This window comes from Oncorhynchus mykiss, chromosome 5 (assembly GCF_013265735.2).
Source record: "Oncorhynchus mykiss isolate Arlee chromosome 5, USDA_OmykA_1.1, whole genome shotgun sequence".
Classification (NCBI taxonomy): Eukaryota; Metazoa; Chordata; class Actinopteri; order Salmoniformes; family Salmonidae; genus Oncorhynchus; species Oncorhynchus mykiss.
This window is the reverse complement of record NC_048569.1, coordinates 55,932,516-55,959,535: the sequence shown is the minus strand read 5'-3', so window position 1 is coordinate 55,959,535 and position 27,020 is coordinate 55,932,516. Positions and strand designations below refer to the sequence as shown.

General features: G+C 40.9%; 1 protein-coding gene across 3 annotated transcripts in view; it reads right to left on the bottom strand.

The window, feature by feature from the left end:
• Nucleotides 1-26,559, bottom strand: part of LOC110524085 (rab GTPase-activating protein 1-like) — a 172,305-nt gene extending 145,746 nt beyond the window's left edge. For all 3 annotated transcript variants that reach the window (XM_036977902.1, XM_036977903.1, XM_036977904.1), the window contains exons 1-7: nucleotides 26,409-26,559; nucleotides 16,063-16,294; nucleotides 14,816-15,008; nucleotides 5,065-5,281; nucleotides 3,334-3,508; nucleotides 1,507-1,667; nucleotides 1,227-1,337 (exon numbers count right to left, since the gene is read on the bottom strand). In XM_036977902.1, coding sequence (XP_036833797.1) covers nucleotides 1,227-1,337; nucleotides 1,507-1,667; nucleotides 3,334-3,508; nucleotides 5,065-5,281; nucleotides 14,816-15,008; nucleotides 16,063-16,200 — 995 coding nt within the window. In that variant the 5' untranslated portion in view covers nucleotides 16,201-16,294; nucleotides 26,409-26,559. The remainder of the gene's footprint in view (nucleotides 1-1,226; nucleotides 1,338-1,506; nucleotides 1,668-3,333; nucleotides 3,509-5,064; nucleotides 5,282-14,815; nucleotides 15,009-16,062; nucleotides 16,295-26,408) is intronic.
• Nucleotides 26,560-27,020: the final 461 nt, after the last annotated feature.

Genomic DNA, 27,020 nt, shown 5'->3' with positions numbered 1-27,020 from the left:
ATATGGAACATTTCTGGGATATTTTATTTCAGCTAATGAAACATTTACATATAGCCTTTGTATTTTTGTTCAGTGTACATATCTACCTCTACCTCGTACCCCTGCACATGGACTTGTGCATAAAGCCAAGTTATCAATTATCATTGTTAATTGATTCCTTGTGTTATAATAGTTACATTTTTCTGCATTACTGGGAAGGGCCCATTAGTAAGCATTCCACTGTTAGTTTAGCAACTGACATGACAACACACACACACACAATTTTTGTTTAGGTAAGCCACTTGAGCAAAACGAGTAGGCAGCATGACACACCGTCACTGCTTAAAGGAGATATGAACATTAAAAAAAAGACGGTTGAAACTAAAAAAATAGGATGTAAGGCGTCTGCCTGGTCCCATGTGGCTCAGTTGGTAGAGCACGCAGTGCCATGGTTGTGGGTTAGTTTCCCACGGGGGACCAGTACGAAAATGTACACAAATGCATGCACTCACTCCTGTAAGTCACTCTGGATAATAACCTCTGCTAAATAAAGAGAGATCTGAATGTGATTTTTTTTATTATTTGTAATACATTAGCAAAAATGTCTACAAAACAGTTTTTGCTTTATCATTTTTGGGTATTGTGTGTAGATTGAGGAGGGGGAAAAAAGCCATTTAATCCATTTCAGAATAAGGCTGTAATGTAACTAAATGTGGAAAAAGCCAACGGGTCTGAATACTTTCCAAATGAACTGTAACTAAGTAATTAAATGCCTTTCAGAAGACACAAAACAGACTGACACAAAGGAAGCTGTTACTGTTCGAGCAAGGAAGCTTAACTGCTACACAGTCTAAACCTGTAAACATACTCACATCACAATGACTTTATCCTAGACTAGCATAGAGTGAAATGAGGACACTCGCTCTTCCGGTTCTTCACTGTGCAATTCTCGAATGACTGTGTGTTAGCTGATCTTATCTTCATTGTTTCATTTCCAATGACTCAGCATGAAAAAGACATTCAAACTAAAAATCACACAAAAAAAAATGTGGGGGTCTATTGCATAATATTTCCTTAAGTCAAGCTTTACCACGGTCTCCCTCTTGTACTTACCAATATGACCCAGAGGGGTTGTGTGTTCTTGTGCATATCAAGAACAGCATGCTACAGTATAGGACAGTGGTGCTGTCTAGTGTATGCAGCTCAGAAGGCCTTACAGAAGGGTCAAATAGGCAGTAGCCCCTCACCTCTCAATGCCCAGCTCTTGGTTGCTCATCTGCTGGACCATGACCACCACCTTCTTCTGCACTCCCTGCCGCAGCTTGAAGTAGAACTTGTCCCGGTCCTTGGGAACTGGGCTGAGGAGAGGAGAATGGGGGAAGATGAAGACGGACAGACACATAAAGTATGTTGTTGGCTTAAAGGTCTGTTAAAGTGAGTGAGTGAGTGCTTTCACCCCATAGCATGCATACGTCTGTGTGTGTGTGTGTGTGTGTGTGTAAGCGCATTTAGTGGCTTCATGCTGACCTATAGTTTCCCTTGCTGTCGTCCTCCCGCACCTCCAGTGAGACTGTGAAGCTGAAGAGGTCACTGTCGGGGGAGAGGGGCAGGGCCGAGTCCCTCACGTCAGGGGCTGGCTTGGAGGAGCGGCGGAACGCTGTGGAGAAACTGTACAGGATCCGGCTCACCTGTAGGAAGAGGGGGAGAGGAGGGAAAAAGAGAATATAGAATTGTGCTTTATAGTCTGTTAGAATAGAAGGTTGTCTTTTCACTCCGACAATATTTTTTTTTCATAAGTGGAGAAATGTGTACTTCTTTGAAGTGCCATGTTCAGGTGGCAAGCAGACAAACAAAAAAGGGCTAATTAAAGTTAAGCAATGACAATAATAATAATGTACGCTAGCTAGCTAGCTTGGTTTATAAACTAGCTAGCTACAGTAGCTAACTAATTAGTTTTCTGTCTAGTACTGGCAAATAATGGATTTTATTTCAAATCAGCCAACCCATGAGAACCTTTCATGATGGAGTTGCAGTAGTTCTAACGTTACTTTGTTATTATTTTATCAAGGAAGAGCAACTTCGTGGCTTTAATTGTTAAGTAGGCTAGCTACTTTGTTTTCAACTCACGAAGGGTGTAACATGTCACTAATCGTAGTTTAAAACCGTTCATTTTAAATCTGGATAAGTCAATTTATGATTATGTGGTGCAACAAATCTCTGATTAATTATTAACCTAGCTTTACAAAACCTAGACTGGTGCTAATCCTAGTTTAATTTAAAACCATGGTAGTGCAACCCACCCTATATTAAAAAAATAAAAATATTAATAATCTTTGAGCAACAGGCCTTAAATATATCTAGGTTTAAAGTGAAAACTAAACTTAGATTAGAGAAAGGATTTAATTGAACTAGGATTCATTTAAAACTAGGTTTAAAATTTGGTGCAACAAAATTAATAGATAAACCTTGATTTAACCCAGTTTAAGAGTTAATCCATGTTGGTGCAATCCACCCTGTTTTACGAGGGTCCTGAACCTCCCTATTTTTAACACTTCTACTAATATTGCCCAAAAAGAGTATAATAATATTTCCCATTGACTGATCATAGTTTTTCAGATCCCCTAAGTTGGCCCCTTTTTTTCTTCACTTTTGGCACAATAGAAACGGATCCCAGAAAATAATCAATCCGGGTTTTTAAGCCTCCAAATATTAGTAAATTCCAACGTGTACATAGTATTCGTTACTTCTGAGCGCCAGACAGTGATAGTTGGTAGTATGATTGCCTTCACGGTCCACTGACATACTTAAAACTGTATTGTAGTCCTGTACCCTTCTAATAGTTATTTGTATCTTGGGAGACTCATTTGATTATTATAAATGTTTTCAAATAAGTTTGCATCAACATTATAGATTTATGACATATCGTTGGATATTTTCTTCATCTGCATTAGTTTCTCATTGCCACTGAATTTCTGTTAGTGTCTCCAAACTCACTTCAGACGACATCAGCTACGTGGTCCATGGTCGCCTCGTCAGCTACTTGGTCCATGGTCGCCTTGTTTCACTGTGTTTATCGCAGTGTTTGTTTGTCTTTATTTCTCAATCTAGTATTTGCCATAACATGCAGTTGCATACATAATGTTTCAGTTATTTCTTAACTTTAGAGAGTCGAGTTCTTTCCTTATTAAGAGGCATATTTTAGTAAAGAGAGGGAATGCCAAACGGATCACCTTAACCTGACTACCTCAGTCGCCATCTTGACTACCTCCAAATCAAGTGTGTTTACACCATTACTGTATATTGCTCCCTGTACCAATAATGATTATCCAGACAATAAATAGAATAGTGACTCACAGCTTCCTTGATATGGCAGGAGAAGACGTGGATCTGAAAATCCTCAGAGCTACGGTAGCTCTCAGTGAAGGAGAAGCAGTCGCTCTCGATGGAGCCCTCGCGACCCCGGGAGCAGAACAGCACCTTGTAGATGGGGAAAGAAGCGATCTCCGTGCCCGATGCCTGGTCCACGATCCTGAGGCATGGGAGACAACTTCAAGTCATTAAGCCTGGCAAATCCTATTGAAATGTTCCTTGCAAAAACAATCGTAACTATAGATCTTAGAAAAAGGATTGTGCTTAATATAGTGACATTAACAGGGACATACAATTGGTTGACATTTTGGCAAAGATCTGAGTGCTACTGCTTTTCTTTATCTGGGATAGTCCCGACAAAGTTTTTAGAACAATCAAAATCTCTGAGCTCTCCATAAGTGTGTACAGTAGGAGTTAGAAGTTGTTTAGTTAAGCCTTGGCCCCCTAAGACTCATACACATTGACGTTGGTGTATTTTATTTTATTTTTGTACTAATTTCCTCTGATGTAATCAGTCATGTTATTTCCCACAAATGACGTGAGCTTCTCATCTGGCAAAAGCAATAAGAAAGAGATTTCATAACCACACGGTTCATTATTTAATTTCCTCTTTCTGGCAACGTCTGTGGTGGCCCAGGGCCTGCAAGCTGACTTCCGATCTCCAGTTGGGGCTCCCGAGTGGCGCAGCGGTATAAGGCATTGCATATCACTGCAGTCCCTGGTTCGAATCAAGGCTGCATGATTGGGAGTCCCATAGGGCGGCGCACAATTGGCCCAGCGTCGACCGGATTTGGCCGGGGAAGGCCGTCATTGTACGTAAGAATTTGTTCTTAACTGACTTGCCTAGTTAAATAAAAAGGTTTTAAAAAAGTATTTTCCATTATGAAGCTTACTGTTCCTCAGAACAGTGGAGCCAGTCACGTTTGTTTGTAAATAGCACAACGGGAGAAAGCAGGAGTGTTCAATATCTGTCGGTGAGTCTCCGTTGTGCAGCGCACATGAGGTGATAAAGTTACACCTGTTTGCAATTCACTGCTAAATGTTTGCCCTCAGATATCTTATAATGGCTTTCTGCTAGCAGTCAAAAAGCTCTGGAAGAGTTCTGTACAGTTGCCTTTTTTTCAACTGTGCTTCCTACTAGTGTTTTTTCTCCTCTTCTGTTCTTCTCCCATCCGTTCCAGGTATACAAGCTCTTCTTTCAGAATAGCATGCATCACAACTTCATTTGCACAATTTCTCTCATTCACTTTTGCTTGTAAATGTCCACACTCACCAAAAATTACATTTGGTAGCTACTAGCTATGTTGGGATTTGCCTGTCTTTGCAATTAGTTGTGTTTGTTTTCACTCATTAACGTTTCACTATTACTTTGCGCAAATCTTATTAGCATTCTTGTAATAAGGGGCCTAATAGTCTTTCCTCGCATTTTTAGCGCCCCTTGTGTGCTATGTCGGTAATACCATAAATCCCAGGATGAAAAAAGGACGGTATAACTATATGAAAATCTGGATACCACCCATGCCTAGTTGCAAGCATACGTTCTTGAAGGCTTTCGTTTAGGTCTGTTATTTCAGGAGAAATTCATATATACACTGCAGTGGTGCAGTATATTGGTGCATGTGATGAGCAGAGGGCAAAACATGACAGAGTTGCTACGCTCTACCCACAGTGACCACACACACACACTTCACATAGTAGAGTCTCTATATGACTGACCTGACGCAGCCCTCGGGTACATTGGGCACATGGAGGGTGATGGGAATTGGGATGGCACTCTCTGCCCGCAGCGTGGTCATGGCTCTCAGGGCCTCGGGCTCACTGCGAGGGGCCTTCACCCACGTACAGCCCAGGTAGGACAGCTTACTGAACTGAACACTGTCCTCCTCCTGGACTGGAGGACTGCCCTGCCCTGCGGGAGGACACACTGACTCCACTGAGGGGCAGACAGACAAAAGGTCAAAGGTTACTTATTGCTTAGAATGATAGGGTAGACAAGGTTAGCTCTGTGGAATAAATGGGTTGCCTAGTCCTAGGTAAATACTCAGTAAAATGGTACCTGAATTTACAAAATTATTATTTGATGCTATTATAATTTAGCTTTTGATGATAAGAGTAACTTGATGCAAAGTGTAATGCTAAAGTAGTACAGAGGAAAATGTAAATCAAGAGAGGGTGGTCTACGGAAATAGGTGGGATGGGCTGAGAGTGGCTGAGGGCTGGGATTAAAGCTCATGATCTGTCATAGTTATGATCAAGAAAACACTACATATCATGTATACCGGGTATTTCACTTTTATTTTATCAGGGATAATACTGAGCCCAAGTTGTCTTTTACAGATTAATTACATACAGTGCATTTGGAATGTATTCAGCCCCCTTCCCTTTGTCCACGTTGTTACATTACAGCCTTATTGAAAAAATGTTTTAAATCATTTTTTCCCCTCAATCTACACACAATACCCCATAATGACAAAGCAAAAAACAAGTTTTTAGAAATGTTTGCAAATATGACAATATTTAAAAACAGAAATACCTTATTTAGATAAGTACTCAGACCCTTTGCTATGAGACTCGAAATTGAGCGAAGGTGCATCCTGTTTCCATTGATCAGATGTTTCTACACCTTGATTGGAGTCCACTTGTGGTAAATTCAATTGATTGGACATGATTTGAGAAGGCACATACCTGCCTATGTAAGGTCCCACAGTTGACAGTGCATGTCAGAGCAAAAACCAAGCCATGAGGTAGAAAGAAGTGTCCGTAGAGCCCCGAAACAGAACTGTGTCGAGGCACAGATGTGGGGAAGGGTACCAAAAACATTACCGCAGCATTGAAGGTCCCCAAGAACATAGTCGCCTCCATCATTCTTAAATGGAAGAAATGTGGAACTACCGAGACTCTTCCTAGAGCTGTCCAAACTGAGCAACAGGGGAGAAGGTCCTTGGTCAGGGAGTTGACCAAGAACCCGATGGTCACTGACAGAGCTCCAGAGTTCTACATGGAGTTTGCCAAAAGGCACCGAAAGGACTCAGACCATGAGAAACAAGATTCTGTGGTCTGATGAAACCAAGATTGAACTCTGGCCTGAATGCAAAGCGTCACCTCTGGAGGAAACCTGGCACTATCCTTATGGTGAAGCATGGTGGTGGCAGCAACATGCTGTGGGGATGTTTTTCCACATCAGCAAGGACTGGGAGACTAGTCAGGATTGAGAGAAAGATTAACGGAGCAAAGTACAGAGAGATCTACTCCAGAGCACTCAAGGCATCAGACTGGGGTGAAGGTTCACCTTCTAACGGGGCAACAACCCTAAGCACACAGCCAAGACAACACAGGAGTGGCTTCCGACAAGTCTGAATGTCCTTGAGAGGCCCAGCAACAGCCCGGACTTGAACCTGATCGAACATCTCTGGAGAGACCTGAAAAGAGCTGTGCAGCAACACTGTAACGTAACAAAATGTGGAAGAAGTCAAGGGGTCAGAATAATTTCCAAATGTACTGTACATGTCAGTAGATACACACAACAAGTAGGTCACATGGGGGAGAGGCGTTGTGCCGTGAGTTGGTTTATTTAATTTTTTTAAACCAGGTTTGCGGTTCACTTGTGCTTTATAAGATGGAAGGGACTTCCATGCACTCATGGCTCTGTATAATACTGTACGTTTCCTTGAATTTGTTCTGGACGTGGGGACTGTGAAAAGACCCCTGGTGGCCTGTCTGGTGGGGTAAGTGTGTGTGTGTTAGTGCTGTGTGTAAGATGGCAAAGCAAACAATTGAATTTCCAACACGTTTCTTATAAAAACAAGAAGTGACCCAGTCAGTCTCCTCAACTCTAAACCGAGAGAGACTGGCATGGGTAGTATTAATATTAGCCCTCTGATTACAATGAAGAGCAGCACCAGCTGCAGCTTTATTAGGTCTTTCTTTGCAGCACTTGACCATATGACTTGACAACAATCAAGATAAAACTAGAGCCTGCAGGACTTGCTTTGTGGAGTGATGCGTTTCCCCATATTTACAACCACTGAATATATAGGTTTTGACCATGACAGTTTACAATCTAAGGTAAAACCAAGTTACTTAGTCTCCTCAACTTGTTCAACAGCCACAACATTCATTAACAGATTCACCTGGTCTAAAACCTGACTGGTGTACATTTAGAATACATTTCAAAAATAAGAAACTTCTTCGCTGAGAATGAATCAAGGATTCTAATATTTTAGCTAGGCAAGAATGTTTAGAAATAGACAAATAATTATTTAGGTCACAAGAGTCAAAAGCTTTGTGAAAAGGGGAGTACATGGGCTGCCTTCCAAACACTGGGGATAGTACCTGATCTAATCATCAAGATAAAAATATAGGTTAATGATTCAGCAATCAGAGGGGCAGAGAGCTGCAGAAAAAAATGGATTCAGCATTTCAGCCCCAGTGGATTTAAGCAAGGCATCTAGCACATCAGATAGTAAATTGTTGAAATGAAAACAAAGATTCACTAGAAGTTGATGGGTTAACCGTCGAGTCAGCTAGAGGCTGACAAAAGCAGTTGATTGACTGACCAGGATCAATTAAACCACTGTTTTACTCAAATAAAAAGCCTGCCAAGATGAAATGATGATTAAAAGGTTAACTTATCCCATTCTTCTCAGTTATGACACCAGAGTCAGACAGAACTTGCTTAGGCAGAGAAGAGGAACTTGTACAGTGCGTTTACTGTTTTCCAAAATTTAGAAGGATGACAAAAGATGGAGCTTAAAAAGTAAATTGATTTAGCTTTCTTAAATAGAGATATCTGTTTCTCAATTGTCTAAAATATTGCAAGTCCACTAGAGTCAGTTAACCTTGCTTTGGCCCAGGCCTTATTTCTCATCTGAATAAGCTCAGATTACTCCGAAGAAAACCAAGGGTTAGATCTATCATGGACTCTGAATTGTTTAAAAGGGGTATGTTATCTGCCAGAGGAATAAACACAGAGGATAATTTTTTCTAGGGTAAGGAATACAGGAGACAGAAGCTAAATCACATGTCATGTAAAAACTAGAGGTCGACCGATTAATCGGAATGGCCGATTAATTAGGGCCGATTTCAAGTTTTCATAACCATCGGAAATCGTTATTTTTGGACACCGATTTGGCAGATTTTTTTTTTTACACCTTTATTTAATCTTTATTTAACTAGGCAAGTCAGTTAAGAACACATTCTTATTTTCAATGACGGCATAGGAACAGTGGGTTAAAATCAATACATAGAAATATATATTTTTAAACCTGCATATTTAGCTAAAAGAAATCCAGGTTAGCAGGCAATACCAGGTGAAATTGTCACATCTCAATTACGGTTCTGTATTTCACTGAAAGAACAAACGTCTTGTTTTCGAGATGATGGTTTCCGGATTTGGCCATATTAATGACCTAAGGCTCGTATTTCTGTGTGTTATCATGTTATAACTAAGTCTATGATTTGATAGAGCAGTCTGACTGAGAGGTGGTAGGCAGCAGCAGGTTCATAAGCATTCCTACAAACAGCACTTTCGTGCGTTTGCCAGCAGCTGTTTATGACTTCAAGCCTATCAACTCCCGAGATTAGGCTGGTGTAACCGATGTGAAATGGCTGGCTAGTTAGCGGGGTGCGCGCTAATAGCGTTTCAAACATCACTCGCTCTGAGACTTGGAGTAGTTGTTCCCCTTGCTCTGCATGGGTAACACTGCTTCGAGGGTGGCTGTTGTCGATGTGTTCCTGGTTCGAGCCCAGGGAGGAGCGAGGAGAGGGACAGAAGCTGTACTGTTAAACTGGCAATACTAAAGTGCCTATAAGAACATCCAATAGTTAAAGGTTAATGAAATACAAATGGTATAGAGAGAAATAGTCCTATAATTCCAATAATCACTACAACCTAAAACTTCTTACCTGAGAATATTGAAGACTCCTGTTAAAAGGAACCACCAGCTTTCATGTGTTCTGAGCAAGGAACTTAAACATTTTGCATTATTTAAAAACCTAATTGAACATATTTCATTATTTATTTGAGGCTAAATTGATTTTCTTGATGTATTATATTAAGTTAAAATAAGTGTTCACTCAGTATTGTTGTAATTGTCATTATTACAAATACCTTTTTTTTATTTTATAAAATCGGCCGATTAATCGGTATCGGCTTTTTTGGTCCTCCAATAATCGGTATCGGCATTGAAAAATCATAATCGGTCGACCTCTAGTAAAAACCCTCGAGGAGAACGAACCACTGAGATCAAATGCAAATACTTCACTAGACAAACATTTATGGGGGTTATTATTAAGAATTAAAATCAAATCAATGATGAGTTAACAAGGTTTTTCACATTTCGCCACGTGGGTTTTGATTTAAATCGAGTCAGATTAAAATCAATGCATATACTCTTAAAATGTAGTGTCCCCATATTTGGGGACCCTATTAGATTGAATTGAATAAAATAGCCTGGTATTAGAATGGTAGCCCCTATCTGCAAAAGCAGTGTCTCTGCAGAAAGTTTAGTATCTTGGCTATTGATCTGTGCCTTAAAATCTTTAGTGTGATTTACTAGCATATATGGGCATACGAATGTATAAGGGCAGGCCGAGCCAATGACCTCATTTCAAGACGGCTGCTACCTACATTCCGGTTAGCGTTGTGAAGCATAAACTAAATAAACACGGAATACGTTGATACACACCAAAAGCCAGGACTCCACAGCTCATGAGCATGTTTATTTGTCTGCCTGTAACCTACCGTTATTGACCACAAGCCCAGAGAGTCAAAATGTTTATTTTACACAACGTGTAGGGACACCAGGGAAGTAACCATTCTCACCACACATCATGAGGCATTCAATAACAACCATGTCTCAAGGAGGGTGAAAAAGGAAGAATGGCCCAATTCCTGTTTCTGTGAAGGACTACAATGCCAGCATGGTGGGTATCGACCTATCTGATGCTTGAGATAGGACCTGGTGGTAGCCTCCACAAGATCAGGAAGTGGCATAAGACTTTTACCACTGTGGACATTGCTACAGTAAATCTGGTTTTCATTCTCCACAAGCAGATGGACAAAGCAAAAAGGTCAAACCCCTCTCTTCCAGTTGGCCTTCCAAGAGCAGCTGGTGTTGGAAATGGCTGAATTGGAGGCCCAAAGCAACCTCACACCAATCACAAGACCCCCCCACTCAAGGTGAGCGCCACTATCCAACACATATGCCAAAAGACAGAAGGTAGAACTGCAAGCACTGCACAAAACATGGGGGGAGGGGTGAATGGCAGATCTTCTGTCTAAAATGTCAGTTTGCTTTTTGTTTCCTGGCAGAGAGGAACTGCTTCAAAGATGCACAAGCTGAGGTGAAAGTGAAATCTAAATAATCTACACCTGGGATGTAAAAACCAACACCATTTGATAAATAGTTCCACTTGTTTCTATTTTTGCACCTTTTTTAGTGAAGGACAATTGTGAAACCAAGTTTGTGTTTGATAAGACATTTTTGTATGCACACAAGCATACACGCATGCACACACGCATGCACGCGCACACACACACTTTTTGGGGTGACTTAGAAATGTCCTTGTTTTTAATAGAAAAGCACATTTCTTGTCCATTAAAAGAACATCAAATTGATCAGAAATATAGTGCAAAACACCAGTCTCAAAGTCAACAGTGAAGAGGCGACTCCGGGATTCTGGACTTCTAGGCAGAGTTACAAAGAAAAAGCCAAATCTCAGACTTGCCAATAAAAAGAAAAAAAGATTTAGATGGGCAAAAGAAAACAGACACTAGACAGAGGAACTCTGCCTAGAAGGCCAGCATCCGGAATTGCCTCTTCACTGATGACGTTGAGACTGATGTTTTGTGGGTACTATTTTAATGAAGCTGCAAGTTGAGGACTTGTGAGGAGTCTGTTTCTCAGACTAGACACTAATGTACATGTCCTCTTGCTCAGTTGTGCACTGGGGCCTCCCACTCCTCTTTATATTCTGGTTAGGGCCAGTTTGCGCTGTTCTGTTAAGGGAGTAGTACACAGCGTTGTATGAGATTTTCAGTTTCTTGGCAATTTTTCTCATGGAATAGCCTTCATTTCTCAGATCAAGAATAGACTGACGAGTTTCAGAAGAAATACCTACGTTTCTGGCCATTTTGAGCCTGTGATCGAACCCACAACCCAGATACTCAACTAGTCTAAAGGCCAGTTTTATTGCTTCTTTAATCAGTACAACAGTTTTCAGCTGTGCTAACATGATTGCAAAAGTATTTTCTAATGATCAATTTGCCTTTTAAAATGATAAACTTGGATTAGCTAACACAACGTGCCATTGGAACACAGGAGTGATGGTTGCTGATAATGGGCCTCTGTACACCAATGTAGATATTCCATTTTTTTTAAATCTGATATTTCCAGCAACAAGTCATTTACAACAATAACAATGTCTACACTGTACTTTGATGTTATTGTAACAAGGACATTTCTAAGTGCCCCCCAAACTTTTGAGTGGTAGTTAGTGTATGTATGCATGCATGCATGCATGTATGTATGTATGTATATATAATGTTGCTTTTATATGTTCTTTGTAAACAGGGGACCAATACATTGGATATGCCTAGGCTAAATGTCCAGGAACCTTGGAGGTTGAAAAAAACACATGGATATCCCCTGCATGTCCCCCGACACCGCCACAATGTTTTGAGAGAAGTTGGTGTTGTAGAAATGTATTTATTTAGTGAACAATATCTTTTAGGCACATCCAGTGAAACGACACTTGAATGTACCCTGGATTTTTTTATTTTACCTTTATTTAACTAGGCAAGGGGGTTAAGAACAAATTCTTATTTACAATGACGGCCTAGGAACAGTGGGTTAATTGCCTTGTTCAGGGGAAGAACGACAGATGTTTGTTTACCTTGTCAGCTCGGGATTCAATCTAGCAACCTTTTGGTTACAGGCCCAATGCTCTAACCACATACCCCATAACACCACCACAATGTTTTAGTAAGGTTGATATGGTAGAAATTGTGTTTTTAAACTTAACAAATAGCATTTAGGGATTGATATAATATGTAATAGCACTGAAATGACCTAATTTACAGACATATACCACTTTGGAGAGGTTTAGGGTCACTTGGCAACATCCCGTGACCACACCTGACACCACTTACTAAAACATCTGCCCATTTCTAGTTGTTAGGTCTATCAATTCCATTTTTTTTCCTGATATTGTTCACATGTTGTGGAAGCCATTTCATGTATTTCCAGCTCTAGCCATCAATAATTCACGTATATCTGGTCAATGAAAGATGACTTTCAAAATAGAACATTTTTATTTTGTGTGTGCTTGATCTTGTGAACTAACTCCTATCCATCTTCTGATAATTTCCTCATAATCTACCAGAGGTATACCAAGTTTTGGCATGTCAGAATCATGTAATTACACATGAATACCGGTTACTGTTGGGTAGGTCTATTTACACGTAAATCTACATTTAAGAGGTTAAATTGATCTGAGGGCAGGGATGACTAATCCAGATTCAAATCCCCTAAAATGACAAACTCCGAGGACAGAAAAGGCTTTAAAACACTCAGATATAGCACCCGCCATGGCAGCAGGGGGGCAGTAAATCCCAGCAACATATAAATGTGTTCTGGTTTATGGACACATCTACAACCAGGACCTCAAATTTCTTGGGAACACGAAATATTTAGAGATTGAACGCAATGAAATTTGATTTTACATATATGGCCACTCCTCCCCCAATCTGTCACATCTAATATAATGTTTAATGTGTTATATCAAAAATCTATATTTATGTTATGTCATACTGTGTTTAAAAGTACCATGTATGTAAAATGTTAATGTAACAAAATAACAGTGAAAACTAAAACAAAGTACTTTTGTACAGAGGACAAACCACAATGCTAGTCCTCTGTAGCTGAGGAAGCCACTTGTGGAAAGAGGAAGTCATGTCTAACCTGTGCTTTCTCACTCAACAACAGGATGTGAAACAATGAGGACAGAACAGCAGCACCTGGAAGTGCACTGCTGACTTGCACACCACCAGGTTGGACTGAAGAAGATAATTTGTTCTCAAATAGATACACGACATGCATCTTATAACAATGCAACTGTATTTTATAGCCTGTTGCTGTAGATGGGTTGTGTTTTGGTTAGCCAGCCCTGTGACACAATACCAGTGCACGTTGACCTCTACTTGTCTGTATGGCCAGTACAGTACACTATGATACTACTAAGTAACAATTGATGATAAGATGACATTGTGTATCTTTTCTACTGATTTTACCTACTGCACATAAAGCATGTGAAACTATTCTTCAAATCATGTAGCTATGATAAAATGTTATTCGACATTGAGGTCACCAGAGCAGCCAGCAAAAGCCTATACAGTACCAGTCAAAATTTGGACTGAACTACTCATTCAAGGTTTTTCCCTTTTACTTATTTTCTACATTGTGGAATAGTAATGAAGTCAACAAAACTATGAAATAACACATATGGAATCGTGTAGTATCCAAATAAGTGTGAAACAAATCAAAATATACTTTATATTTGAGATTATTCAAAGTAGCCACCCTTTGCCTTGATGACAGCTTTGCACACTCTTGGCATTCTCTCAACCAGCTTCATGAGGTAGTCACCTGGAATGCATTTTGATTAACAGGTGTCCCTTGTTAAAAGTTCATTTGTGGAATTTCTTTCCTTCTTAATGCGTTTGAGCCAATCAGTTGTGTGTGAAAAGGTAGGGGTGGTATACAGAAGATAGCCATACTTGGCAAAAAGAGAAATGATAGTCCATCATTACTTTAAGACACGAAGGTCAGTCAATCCGGAACATTTCAAGAACTTTGAAAGTTTCTTCAAGAGCAGTCGCAAAAATCAAATCAAATTTGCTCTGGACACTACGCTGACAGACACAGCAAACCTTCTTGCCACAGCTCGCATTGATGTGCCATCCTGGATGAGCTGCACTACCTGAGCCACTTGTGTAGGTTGTAGACTCCGTCTCATGCTACCACTAGAGTGAAAGCACCGCCAGCATTCAAAAGTGACCAAAACATCAGCCAGGAAGCATAGAAACTGAGAAGTGGTCTGTGGTCACCACCTGCAGAACCACTCCTTTATTGGGGGTGTCTTGCTAATTGCCTATAATTTCCACCTGTTGTCTATTCCATTTTCACAACAGCATGTGAAATGTCTTGTCAATCAGTGTTGCTTCCTAAGTGGACAGTTTGATTTCACAGAAGTGTGATTGACTTGGAGTTACATTGTGTTGTTTAAGTGTTCCCTTTATTTTTTTGAGCAGTGTATGATACATTTTTCTTTTTTTTAAACAATCTATATAGATATATTGATATGGCATGTCTGATTCTGTCCATTGAGATGCTCATGCGTTAACTTTTCCATAGATCACAGACTGATTCATTGTCCTAAGGGGTGAGAGGTGTAGTGCCGACAGTACCTGCAGGTGTTGGGTCCAGCGCAAAGCCCTGGGGTCGTGTCTGTGGACCGGGGGCTATGGAGGTCAATGACTCCTGAAAAGCCTCTGTTCTCTCCTCTGCTACTGCTCCTCCACTAATCTCCTCTTTCACCACGTCGTCATCCAGCACCTCCTCCATGGCTCTCTCCAGCTGTTCGTTCCCATTGCAGGACATCTGAAGAAAGGAAGGAATTGAGAGGTGAAACCCTGTGTAGTGTAACCTGCCGTCTCAGCCACTGCCTGTCACCAAGGAAATACCCCAAGGCTCAATCCTAGGCCCCACGCTCTTCTCAATTTACAACAACATAGCTCAGGCAGTTGGAAGCGCTCTCATCCATTTATATGCAGATGATACAGTCTTATACTCAGCTGGCCCCTCTCTGGATGTTGTGCTTATAGGACATCACTGCACTGTATACTCCTCTGTAAACTGGTCATCTCTGTATACCCATCGCAAGACCCACTGGTTGATGCTTATTAATAAAAAACCCTTAGGCCTCACATCTGAGCCCTCATTCTCAACACCCATTCTGCCAGTCAGATTCTGTTAAAGGTCTCCAAAACAAACATCCCTGGGTCGCTCCTCTTTTCAATAAGCTGCAGCTAGCAACTGGAACGAGCTGCAACAAAGACTCAAACTGGACAGTTTTATCTCACTTTTCAAAGACTCAATAATGGACACTCTTACTGAGAGTTGTGGCTGCTTTGTGTGATTGTTTGTTTGTTTTCTCAACCTTCTTGACGTTTGTGCTGTTGACTGTGCCCAATAATGTTTGTACCATGTTTTGTGCTGCTACCATGTTGTGTTGCTACCATGCAGTGTTGTCATGTGCTGCCTTGCTATGTTGTTGTCTTAGGTCTCACTTTATGTAGTGTTGTGTTGTCTCTCTTGTTGTGATGTGTGTTTGGTCCTATATTTTATTTTGTATTTATTTCCATCCCAGGCACCCGTCCCCGCAGGAGGCCTTTTGGTAGGCCGGCAATGTAGATAAGAATTTGTTCTTAACTGACTTGCCTAGTTAAATAACAATTAAATAAAAATAGTGTGTGAACTAGCCTGGCTTTCAGAAGAGACAATTGCTTTCTAGTAGAATTAATTATATAGGAATAATCAATAGAAGTAATCCTTTTGCTATAATTATGTGTGTGTGTGTGTGTGTGTCCATGTTTTGTCTGTGTGACTGATCAAATGAATAGATAAGTGTGTGAGTGTTGTGGCGGAGGCCCACCTTGAGTCTGGGCTTGCCCTCTGAGCCCGAGGGGGATCCTCCGGCGGACGGCTGCACCAGCACAAACTCCTCGCTGGTGACAGTGGCCACGGATTCGGTGGAGCCGCTCACTTTGCCCAGAGAGGAGGTGTCGTCCATGGTTAGCCAGAAGCCCCAGGGGCCAGCGCTCTGCCCCTCTGTCCGCTGCTTCACCTCACAGTGCCCTTCTGCTCAGCCTCCTGCTGCTGCAGCCCTGAATGAAACACAACACATGCATTTCAGTACAGTTGGATTGTAATTATGGTATAGAAAGCGTATAGCCCAGGCCTAGCCTACATAGGTCTAACATTACGCATTTAAGAAGGGAGTAACCTTCAGTTTGTCACATCATGACAGTATCCAGTGAAGAAGCATTATCAAATGAATTTCCAATTATTACCTTACAGGAGTAACCAAGATGCTAGAAATACAGATCAAACGAGACTCACTGAATCATATTAAAAGTGAACGGGTCAATTTGACAAGTCATCCCACAAATCACCAGTCACCTAGGGAAAGGCCTAATTTAAAACTGGAGTGGAGGGCATCCTGCCTAAGCTGACAGAGTACCCAAGCCTGACATTTCCGTCCCTCAAAGCCCTATATCTGAAATAGATATTGTCGATTCAGCAGTCAAATTACACTTAGGTCTAACATTTGCTGACCTCAAAACTCACTGAAGGAAGCCTATCAGTTTAACAAAAACAGGCCTTGGCTCTTCACTTTGTTTTGAAGATGTAGAGGATAATGACTCCTGTTTGAGGACTGCATCGTTTTTTTCTGCTCTTACAAGAGCTGTAGGATAAACATAGTCTTGTTGTTTATCCTGACACTCACATCTTGACAAGATCAAATCAAACCTGGTTCGGGTGACCAATGTTGTGGCTGAGCATCAGTGGTATCGCCCACAAGAGTTATGATCGGAATACATTGCCGAGAGACAATGCACTGACGGAGTAAAAATATATTTCAAGTCTGTAACTTGCTTTACAGTAATTCCAAAGACCAGGCAGGAATAGGCTTTTAGAGAAATGCTGAACCGAAACCTTACACAGCCTAATGTATAAAAACAATTACATCTCATATGAAGCTTATCAAGAATACGAGCCGTGGTCTCACACTGTAGTCATGGCCTTGCTGGTTTTTCAACTCAAAGACCTGTTACGGTGCCTGTTGAGTGAAAAGCAGTGTTGTTCTAATACAAAGACCTTACTCTGAAGACATATTTACCTTGAAATTCAGCAGACGCAGCGACAGCCAGGAGTTGTTATTAGCCTGGTAGAGTGAAGCCACTTGGTTGCTTGTTTGCTAACAAGTTTACTAGCCAGTAGCCACCTAGGCCAAACCAAGTGTAACATGTGGAATAAGCTAGCCTATGTGAAGCGATTGGGTCCTTAACCCTTACTAGTGAAACAGCGAGCTCACACACACACACACACACACACACACACACACACACACACAACTGTGGCTGCAGAGTCATGTGCTCCCATCACACTCATTCAATTACATCCATTAAAAACTGCAGAGGGGTAAAAGGATGAATGTTCCCAGTTATATGCAATTAAAGTACCGAGATTTTTAAAAGATTTGACGAGGCCTAACCTATATCAAAATGCTGTAGGTATTCAGTGCTCAACTGTTACAGCAGTGTGACAGGTTAGGACAACTCGATTTACTCTTATAAAATGTTAGGAACCGTTACAAGCAATTTAACCTGTAGGCCTGTCTCTTATCTGTGACTGTGTTGCCCTTGTTATGCTGAGCACAAGTATAGAAAGTGAAAGGGTTTTGGCACTGCCATTGACCAGTCCTACATTTTGCCCTGGAAGCTTTAGCAAACAAGTCACTTTTACATGATCTGTCAAGGCTACTCACTTACACAATTTTTAAAAAGACAGGATTGTATGTGCAATCCTGTCTACACACCTTAATATTTTTCTGCGCGATATGGAATGTTAATTTAGGAGCACCAGTACGCCTAGAAAATTGATGTGTTCTAGCTTTATTACCTCAACTATCTTTCATTGTGGTCCCAAATTTATTTTTGGGCGCTTCAAATGTTTCTACTTAGGTACACACGTGCTCCTTGTAAAGAAAGTCTGCGTAGTGCCCTGAAGATATTAGGCTCGCCTTTAGACAGTTGGCCTCCTCTGTAGGCCTAGTTTCAAACTTGTCTGTGTGTGGTTACCTGAACTAACAGCTTCACAAGTTCACTCACACATTCATTACTGCACACACAGTACAAGCTATCTAGAGGGTCAAATCCAGGCCTTTGCTACAGTAGGCCAACTACCCATCTTACATCGTTCACTACAGTTTAGACCTATACTTACATTAGGGAGTGGTGAAAACAATTGACATCAATAGACCTTACCACATAAGACAACACTTGAGCCATTTAACTAGTCTAACTGGTTGTGTGGGCAGAGGTTTCCTTTTAGTTTCTGCCTTACAGGTGAAACTGCCTCCTTGTACTGCCCCAATAAGACAAGAAGCTCTAAACCCAAAACGTTCATCGGTTACACCCATTTAGGCTAAGGTGTTGATCATTAGGTAAGCTAGATCATCCAATGATAGCCCACGCTTCAAATGCACATGACTAATAGAGCTAGGCAGCCATAGTTGCAAGTACAGGGACAAATTATACAAAGATTAGTCATCTAGCCTAAACATTTCTCTCGGTTTTGGTTATCAGAACAAAATAAAACCAAAACCGTTCCATAACAAATTTGGCCCATGGGTGGTTTTATTAGGCTTCTGTCTAAAACGATTGAGCTGATCCATCTAGGTTATTCAAGGCAAGTCTAAATCCTTTTAGGTGGGGCAACAACTTTTCATTGGCCTTGCATCCCTATCCAGTTGTGATATATATATATATATATATATATATATATATATATATATATATATAGATAGATTTATTTTTTCCTTTATTTAACTAGGCAAGTCAGTTAAAAACATATTCTTATTTACAATGACAGCATACCAAAAGGCCTCTTGCGGGGACGGGGGCCTGGGATTAAAAATAGGTTAAAAAAAATATAGGACAAAACACTCATCACAACAAGAGGGACAACACAACACTACATAAAGAGAGACCTAAAACAACAATATAGCAAGGCAACACAACATGAGAACATGGTAGCAGGACAAAACATGGTAGAAACATTATTGGTCACAGACAACAGCACAAAGGCCAAGAAGGTAGAGACAACAATACATCACACAAAGCAGCTACAACTGTCAGTAAGTGTCAATGATTGGGTCTTTAAATGAAGAGATTGAGATAAAACTGTCCAGTTTGAGTGTTTGTTGCAGCTCGTTCCAGTCGCTAGCTGCAGCAAACTGAAAAGAGGAGCGACCCAGGGATGTGTGTGCTTTGGGGATCTTTATCAGAATGTGACCGGCAGAACGGGTGTTGTATGTGGAGGATGAGGGCAGCAGAAGATATCTTAGATATGAGGGAGTGAGGCCTAAGAGGACTTTATAAATAAGCATCGACCAGTGGGTCTTGTGACGGGTATACAGAGATGACCATTTTACAGAGGAGTAGAGTAGTAGAGTACAGTGGAGTAGAGTGCAGTGATGTGTCCTATAAGGAGCATTGCTGGCAAATCTGATGTCAGAATGGTAAAGAACATCTAGCCGCTCGAGAGCACCCTTACCTGCCGATCTATAAATGATGTCTCCGTAATCTAGAATGGGTAGGATGATCATCTGAATCAGGGTTAGTTTGGCAGCTGGGGTGGGGTGAAAGAGGAGCGATTACGATAGAGGAAACCAAGTTTAGATTTACCCTGCAGCTTTGATAAGAGAAGGACAGTGCACCGTCTAGCCATACTCTCAAGTACTTGTACAAGGTGACCTCAAGCTCTAAACCCTCAGGGGTAGTAATAACACCTGTGGGAAGAGGGGCATTCTTCTAACCAAACCATGACCTTTGTTTTGGAGGTGTTCAGAACAAGGTTAAGGGTAGAGAAAGCGTATTGGACACTAATACCATACCCAAACACCATCGTGCACAAATTGATTTTGTCCCCCCCCCACACCAAACGCGATCACGCAGGTTGAAATATCGAAAACTCTGAACCAATTATATTAATTTGGGGACAGGTCAAAAAGCATTAAACATTTGTGGTAATTTAGCTAGCTAATTTGTCCTATTTAGCTAGCTTGCTGTTGCTAGTTAATTTTTCCTGGGATATAAATGTTGAGTTGTTATTTTAGCTGAAATGCACAAGGTCCTCTACTCTGACAATTAATCCACACATAAAATGATCAACCAAATGGTTTCTAGTCATCTCTTTCCAGGCTTTTTCTTCTTTGGACTTTATATGGGAATTGGCATCCAACTTTCATAGTATTACCACGACGACCGACCGAACTCAGTTCATGAGTATCTGCTTCTATAAACCAATGAGGAGATGGGAGAGGCAGGACATGCACTTGCACTAAAATAGAACTGACTTCTATTTTAGAGCTAGGCAACGCAGACGCTTGTTGCACGCGCGAGCAGTGTGGGTGCAATGATTGAATAACGTGTATAAATGGAGGAGAGCTTCCTGCTGCCTGAGCTATGTTGTTGATGTAAATTGAGAAGCACGTGGGGCCTAGGATTGAGCCTTGGGGTACTCCCTTGGTGATAGGCAGTAGCTGAGACAGCAGATGTTCTGACTTTATACAATGCACTCTTTGAGAGAGGTAGTTAGCAAACCAGGCCAAAGACCCCAATACTCCTTAGTCGGCCCACAAGAATGGAATGGTCTACAATATCAAAAGCTTTGGCCAAGTCAATAAAAATCGCAGCACAATATTGCTTAGACTCAAGGGCAATGGTGACATCATTGAGGACCTTTAAGGTTGAAGTGACATCCATAACATGAGCGGAAACCAGATTGCATACCCAAGAGAATACTATAGACATCGAGAAAGCCAGTCAGTTGATTATTGACAATTTCTTCCAACAGTTTTGATAAACAGGGCAAAATAGAAACAGACCTATAACAGTTAGGATCAGCTTCATCTAAGGATGGGTAAAGTCTGTCTAAAGCTCAACAGCCCGGGGCTATGACATCATCCGGAGTTCCTGTGGAGAGCGAGGCTTGCTGCTTGGTTACAGCAACTGGTGACAGCAACTTTCCTGCCTCTGGGAAATAAGTTGCAGTGAAGTGGGGAACACACAGGTCTGTCACTTCTGCATGGCCTGCCTGACACCAGTTGACTAAGAGTGCATCTTCTAGCTAGAAAACAGGGTGAGAAACAGAAACCTCAGAAGGAAAGGAAGAGGGTAGACCGAGTGCGTAAGCATTTGAGCACTGCATGTAGCTTTTCTCCAAGCAGCGTTTTTGCTTCCAAAGAATAGCAAACTACTGCTGCTAGGCCCATGTACTTAAAATAGACGAATATTAGGGTACCATTTCTAGTTGTAGGTTAAGCTACATAATGTTGAGACCTCCCTAATAATAACTTTTCAGCTGGTTTGCACAACATTGTTCAGTCTTGGCTCATGACTTTATACTATAACCCTTGACCAAAGTGATGTCATTTAAGCCTAAACTTGAGTTGTCTGCCTGTGTGTGTGTGTGAGAGAGGCACTTTGCAACTGTGGTTAACATTTAAAGGGCTACTTCAAGATGTTGGCAATAAAGCCCTTTTTCTACTTCCCCAGAGTCAGACGAACTCATTTATACCATTTGTCTGTCTCTGCATGCAGTTAGAATTAAGTAGCTAACTAGCGTTAACGCAACTGCTAACTAGCATGCTAGTAGATACCATAGACGTCAAGTCATTGCGCTAATGCTAGTTAGCATTGGCTTGCAAAACTACCTCCAACTTTGTTTATACTGGATGCAGATACATAAAAACGGTATTGATGAGTTAATCTGACTCTGGGTGAAGTAGATAAAGGGCTTCATTACCAAAATCCCGAAGTACCCCTTTAAAATGCAAACACATCAGGTGCTGCAGAAGTGTGAACCTACAGTACAGTAGCTAAATGTCTCATGTTCAGTAGAATAAACAACTCCACTACTGTATTTGTTCTTCTGGTATAAGGTCACTAAGACTTGTGAAATAAGGTTGTATGCACTGCACTACCTGATACAGTCAGGGTGCTGAGGTAGCTCTATAGAGCTTGCCGTCCTCATGTATACAGTTAACAGTAAGTACAGTTCTTATACAGTAACATTCTGTCTTAGCTCATAACATTGGAGAAGAGTTCTAGTTAAGGATGAGGCAAATGACTACCTGTTTAGCACCATGTGTTCCACATTGGAAGGTATGTACGTAATCTGTAGACTGTTCTGATTAGGAGGTCCTCGTTTGCGTCGGCGAGCAGTGCACAAGAAATAACTAAATCCAATTGTTAGAAGCTAACAATTGGATTGCCCCCTCCAAATAAAAAACAAACATGGATGTTAATGTCTGCGCGCATACACGCCACACTGCCCATATTGCGAGGCTGATTAGCTAGGGCAAACTGGTGTAAAACACAAAACGGTGTGCGTGCAAAGCGAGAACAGCATGGAGTCCATGTTTGGTTTGGATAGAATTTATTATTTCATGAGCACTGCTCTGTGATGAAAACAAGGACATCCTAATCAGGACCGTCTACCGTTGATGGATATAGGCTTGGATGTGGGAAAAGTGTCGCCAAGCAACCATAGGCACAGGGTGGCAAATTACTTGCAAGGTGGGTGGGTATATGTTACCATACCCGAGTTCAACTCAGGTCTAAAATACAGCACCTACGGTGGCCTAGTTTATCTTCGGATTAAATGATCTCATAAATGTCATCTTAAAATGACATGCCTACACTACAGACTGTTTTTGCAGGTTATAGTGCATTCTCAGCTGTGTATGACAACTCTCCTCCCATGAGCTAGCTACTAAACGACAGACGGACAATGTAGAAAGTTACCATCAATGTCTAGAAGTTTCAGTGAAACTAAGCTAAGTATAGGTGTGGAGGTTTTCTGAGTATCTCAGTAGAGGTTTTCGGCTGTTAGTTTCACCCACGGTTGCATGTAAACTACAATTCCGATTCTGCGTTTCAACATTTAGGAACGGCAATCATTGCTTGCAATACGGTTTTCGAAACATATGCCCCTTATCTTTCATATCGGCGAGATAGAACCTTACAAATACAAAAATATACACTTAGCTAGCTACTGTGCCAGATTTACACAGATCCATATTCTGTGTGTACTCTTCCTCCACAGATATGCTTAAATGTTACACACAGGTGTTCTGAGCAAGATATAAGTTCTGTTTGAATACCCTTACTAACATACTGTATACTACATACTTAATGAGCATATACTACATACTATTAGTTTATTTTAGTATACTCTAAATTAACAGTATCCTTTCAGTTGAGCGTACTTGCGCTTCACTTGTCTACCAGAAGTTATTGCTGTTGCTATGCAAACTCTACTAGCTTGTTAGCATGGCAAATTACTAGCTAGACATTTTACGACTTCAGGTGTGTTATTAAATTCAATCTGGAGTGCCAGAGTGCGCTCTTGATGTACGTAAATTCAGAGCATTTTCAGATTGTTTGTTTGTAAATTCAGACCGTTTCGCTCTCGGAGCATTCAGAGCGCACACTGCCAGGCAGTCACAAGCCAACTGGCTAACTATTGTTTAAAAAAAACGATTCAAATTCGACACAAACCTTCAAATAGGTATGTAATGACACATTATAGCAGCGTTTAGGTCATATAATTGATTCTGTTGGAAAGGGGAGAAATTGTGCTTTACAATGGTATTGACATTACAGTTGATCTGGAAGTATTACGTTTTGGGGCGCTAAAATAAGGGCAATTGTACGGACCAGGGCGATGTACGAGTTTACGTGGGTTTACGTTACTTCCAGACACAAATGAGAGAACACCTCACTCTGACCATTTTACTCACCATAGCAGAGCTGGTTAGGCTGTTTTCATGTTATCCAGAGTGTTGGTGACCGTAACTGTGCTGCTGGCAACAATTTAATGACGTTTTTTGCCGCCGTTTTACAGACACCAGCCATATTCAACTGGTGTTCATAAATACATCAGTTATTCTGTGCTCTGGCACACCTACTCTCAGACGAGAGTGCTCTGAAATAGCAGTAGATAACCCGTGTGAATTTACGAACACACCTGAATGTTCATTGAGAACGCAAGACTATACCACTTAGTTCAACTAAGAATGACGGGAATAATCAAGTCAATAAAAGTTGGGTAGTTAGAGAGCATATAGCTAATATACTGGCCAGTTTGATGCATCAGTGGCCAAGTAACGTTAGGTAGCTGGCTAACATACCGGTACATAATGCAGTAATGATATAACGTAAACTCACAAACACGTACATCGCCTTGGTCCGTACAATTGCCCTTATTTTAGCGACACAAAAACGTAATACTTCCAGATCAAATGTAACGTCAATACCACTGTAAAGTACAATTTCTCCCCTTTCCAACAGAATCAATTACATGACCTAAACACTGCCCGTTACTGCATAATTCAAGCAGGCAATGAACCCCGTCGGGTCTTTTTAAAAATGGCGGGTGAGGAAACTAAACTAATGCGTGATAGTGAGAAGGAGAGATGTCGTGTGGGAAATTAGCTTTTTTTTCACTCGATCTGTCCAACTTATCACCTTATCGCCTCTAAAATGTAAATAAAACACTATAAAGAGTTTATATAATGTGTCATTACATACCTATTTGAAGGTTTGTGTCGATTTTGAATCGGGTTTTTAAGGCGGTGCTAAAGTGATCATAGAAGTAAACAGAGGCTTTGAGAATGATGATCGCATGCAATGATGACGCAAAAATGACTAGGTTACTGTCCATTTCTTGTTTTTAAAGGATGAGAGAAGTGCTACACCTGGTGGAAAGAGATTGTAAGACAGAAATAGTTGCTTTATGCGTGCTGTACGTTACGACATGACACGTCTAGATGTAACGGAGGGTCCGTTTTTTCAACTTTTCTCCAATACTATAGAGCCATTACCATGTCAATCAACGCTTGAATAGAAACCTAGTTCACACTCCCGATTTTGAAGTCAACACAGTCGCTACAGTCCCATTAGTTTTCTTTGTAGCCTCATTTGAATGTTACCGTTGCGCACATTTGTACGGAATGGGGCGAGTTTAAGTTACTACAGGGGTGGTAAGGAGAGCGTAGCTAAGAAATTGTCAGCCAACATAATGCGTAAGGTAACTTATTTGAAAAGTCATTACATTGCAAAACATTTTCTTAACATTTGTCATAATTAGATAAAGCAATGAATTACTGTTCACTGTCGTTGGACTTGGGCTGCATATTTTCCTGAATTTCTTCAAATCTGAAAACGATGTGAAGCCACGCCTATTTTCTGAAGAATTGCATTATGGGCCCTTAAAAGCACAGAAATAGTGTCCACTGCTTGTATACTTTGTATTTTGGCGAATGTAGTACGACATCCGGGAACTTTCGGCATACTAACTATAGCCATACTATATACTCAATTTAGGTCACAAATAGTACGGTTGGTATGAGTATTCGACACATATAGATAACACAGGTGGTCAGCTCGGTCTCCTGTAAACAAGGGCTGTAGTAACATGAAGATATGGCCGTGTGGGAACACTAACCCTATAAAAGGTGTAGTAATTTAAATAACCTTTTGCGATTTCTCGTAGATTTTAAAAGATAGCTATCTACGTTCCTTGTGTTTCCAAACCCGTACCTTAAGCGATGCATGTCAACGTTTTGAGCAAGCGTTGGGGACCTAAACAAACGCCCCCGGGAATAAGACACCTTCATCAATAGGAGCTAAAGCTAACGTTAGCGTCTATACTAAGTTAGATAACTAGCTAGCTAGCCTCTCAAAACTAATAAACTAGCCATTAAGCTAGCAAGTACCTCGTATAAAAACATGCCACAATTGTGAGGTTGCAAGCTAACGACGTTACATTTTGATGTATTAGCGAAAATGACAGTTTAACACTTAAGATATCATGCAGCGTGAATGTAAAATCAGGGCAATCACAACATAACGTGAGCGTCATTTGTGAAAGCACACATACTGGGCAACAGGACGTGCCTGCTGGCTATCTGTGCTAGCCAATGAGGAGGTATAAAGAACTAGCTAGCCATGCTAATGGTTTGGCTAACGCTAGCTAGCCTGCGAATGACTCAAAACAGCTCACCCACCAAATGTAAGTGGTGAATACTCGCGCAAGAAATAAAGTAAAAACAAAGTCACAACTAAAATGTCAGTAAGAATATCATATTGCCATTTTCATCACACGCAATTGTCGAAGCTAAATGTCTTCAGAAGGTAGATAACTTACTTGTTTAGAGTGACCGCCTCCGGAGGAGTAGCTGTCAAGTTGCAGCAGCAAGACAAGCACTGTGAGGCACACACCTGTGTGACGCTAGCTACGATAAGAATTAGCGATTTGCCTTAAAAATAAAAGTCCACATTTGAAAGTGATTCAAACAGATACGAATAGTGGAATCATGCCATATTTGGACTGCGTAATGCTAAACAACGTCGGAATGTTACATAAATTCAACTAAATACAATAATTAGTTCATTTGACACAATACAAGTAAAAATCTGTTGAAATCGGACAGTGGATGTTTTAGACTTTAGAATTGTATTGTGGGCACACTTACAGTATATGCACTGAACAGCCTAACCTATGGTTGTTGCACCCATGAAATGGTGTATCAGCCTACTCAGTGACACTCGCATAGCACAACTGTGAGTTTACACACATATTAGCGTCTTAGCTTTTATTGCCGGGCTCACCTTTCCAGTCAGTCCATTGGGTGTATTATTATTATTAGGCCTTTATTTCAACAAGGAACACAGACTGAGACCGAGGTCTCTTTTACAGCTGGGCCCTGCATGTATATGTTTACACATACAGTTTAGGTGCAATGATTAAGAAACTAAA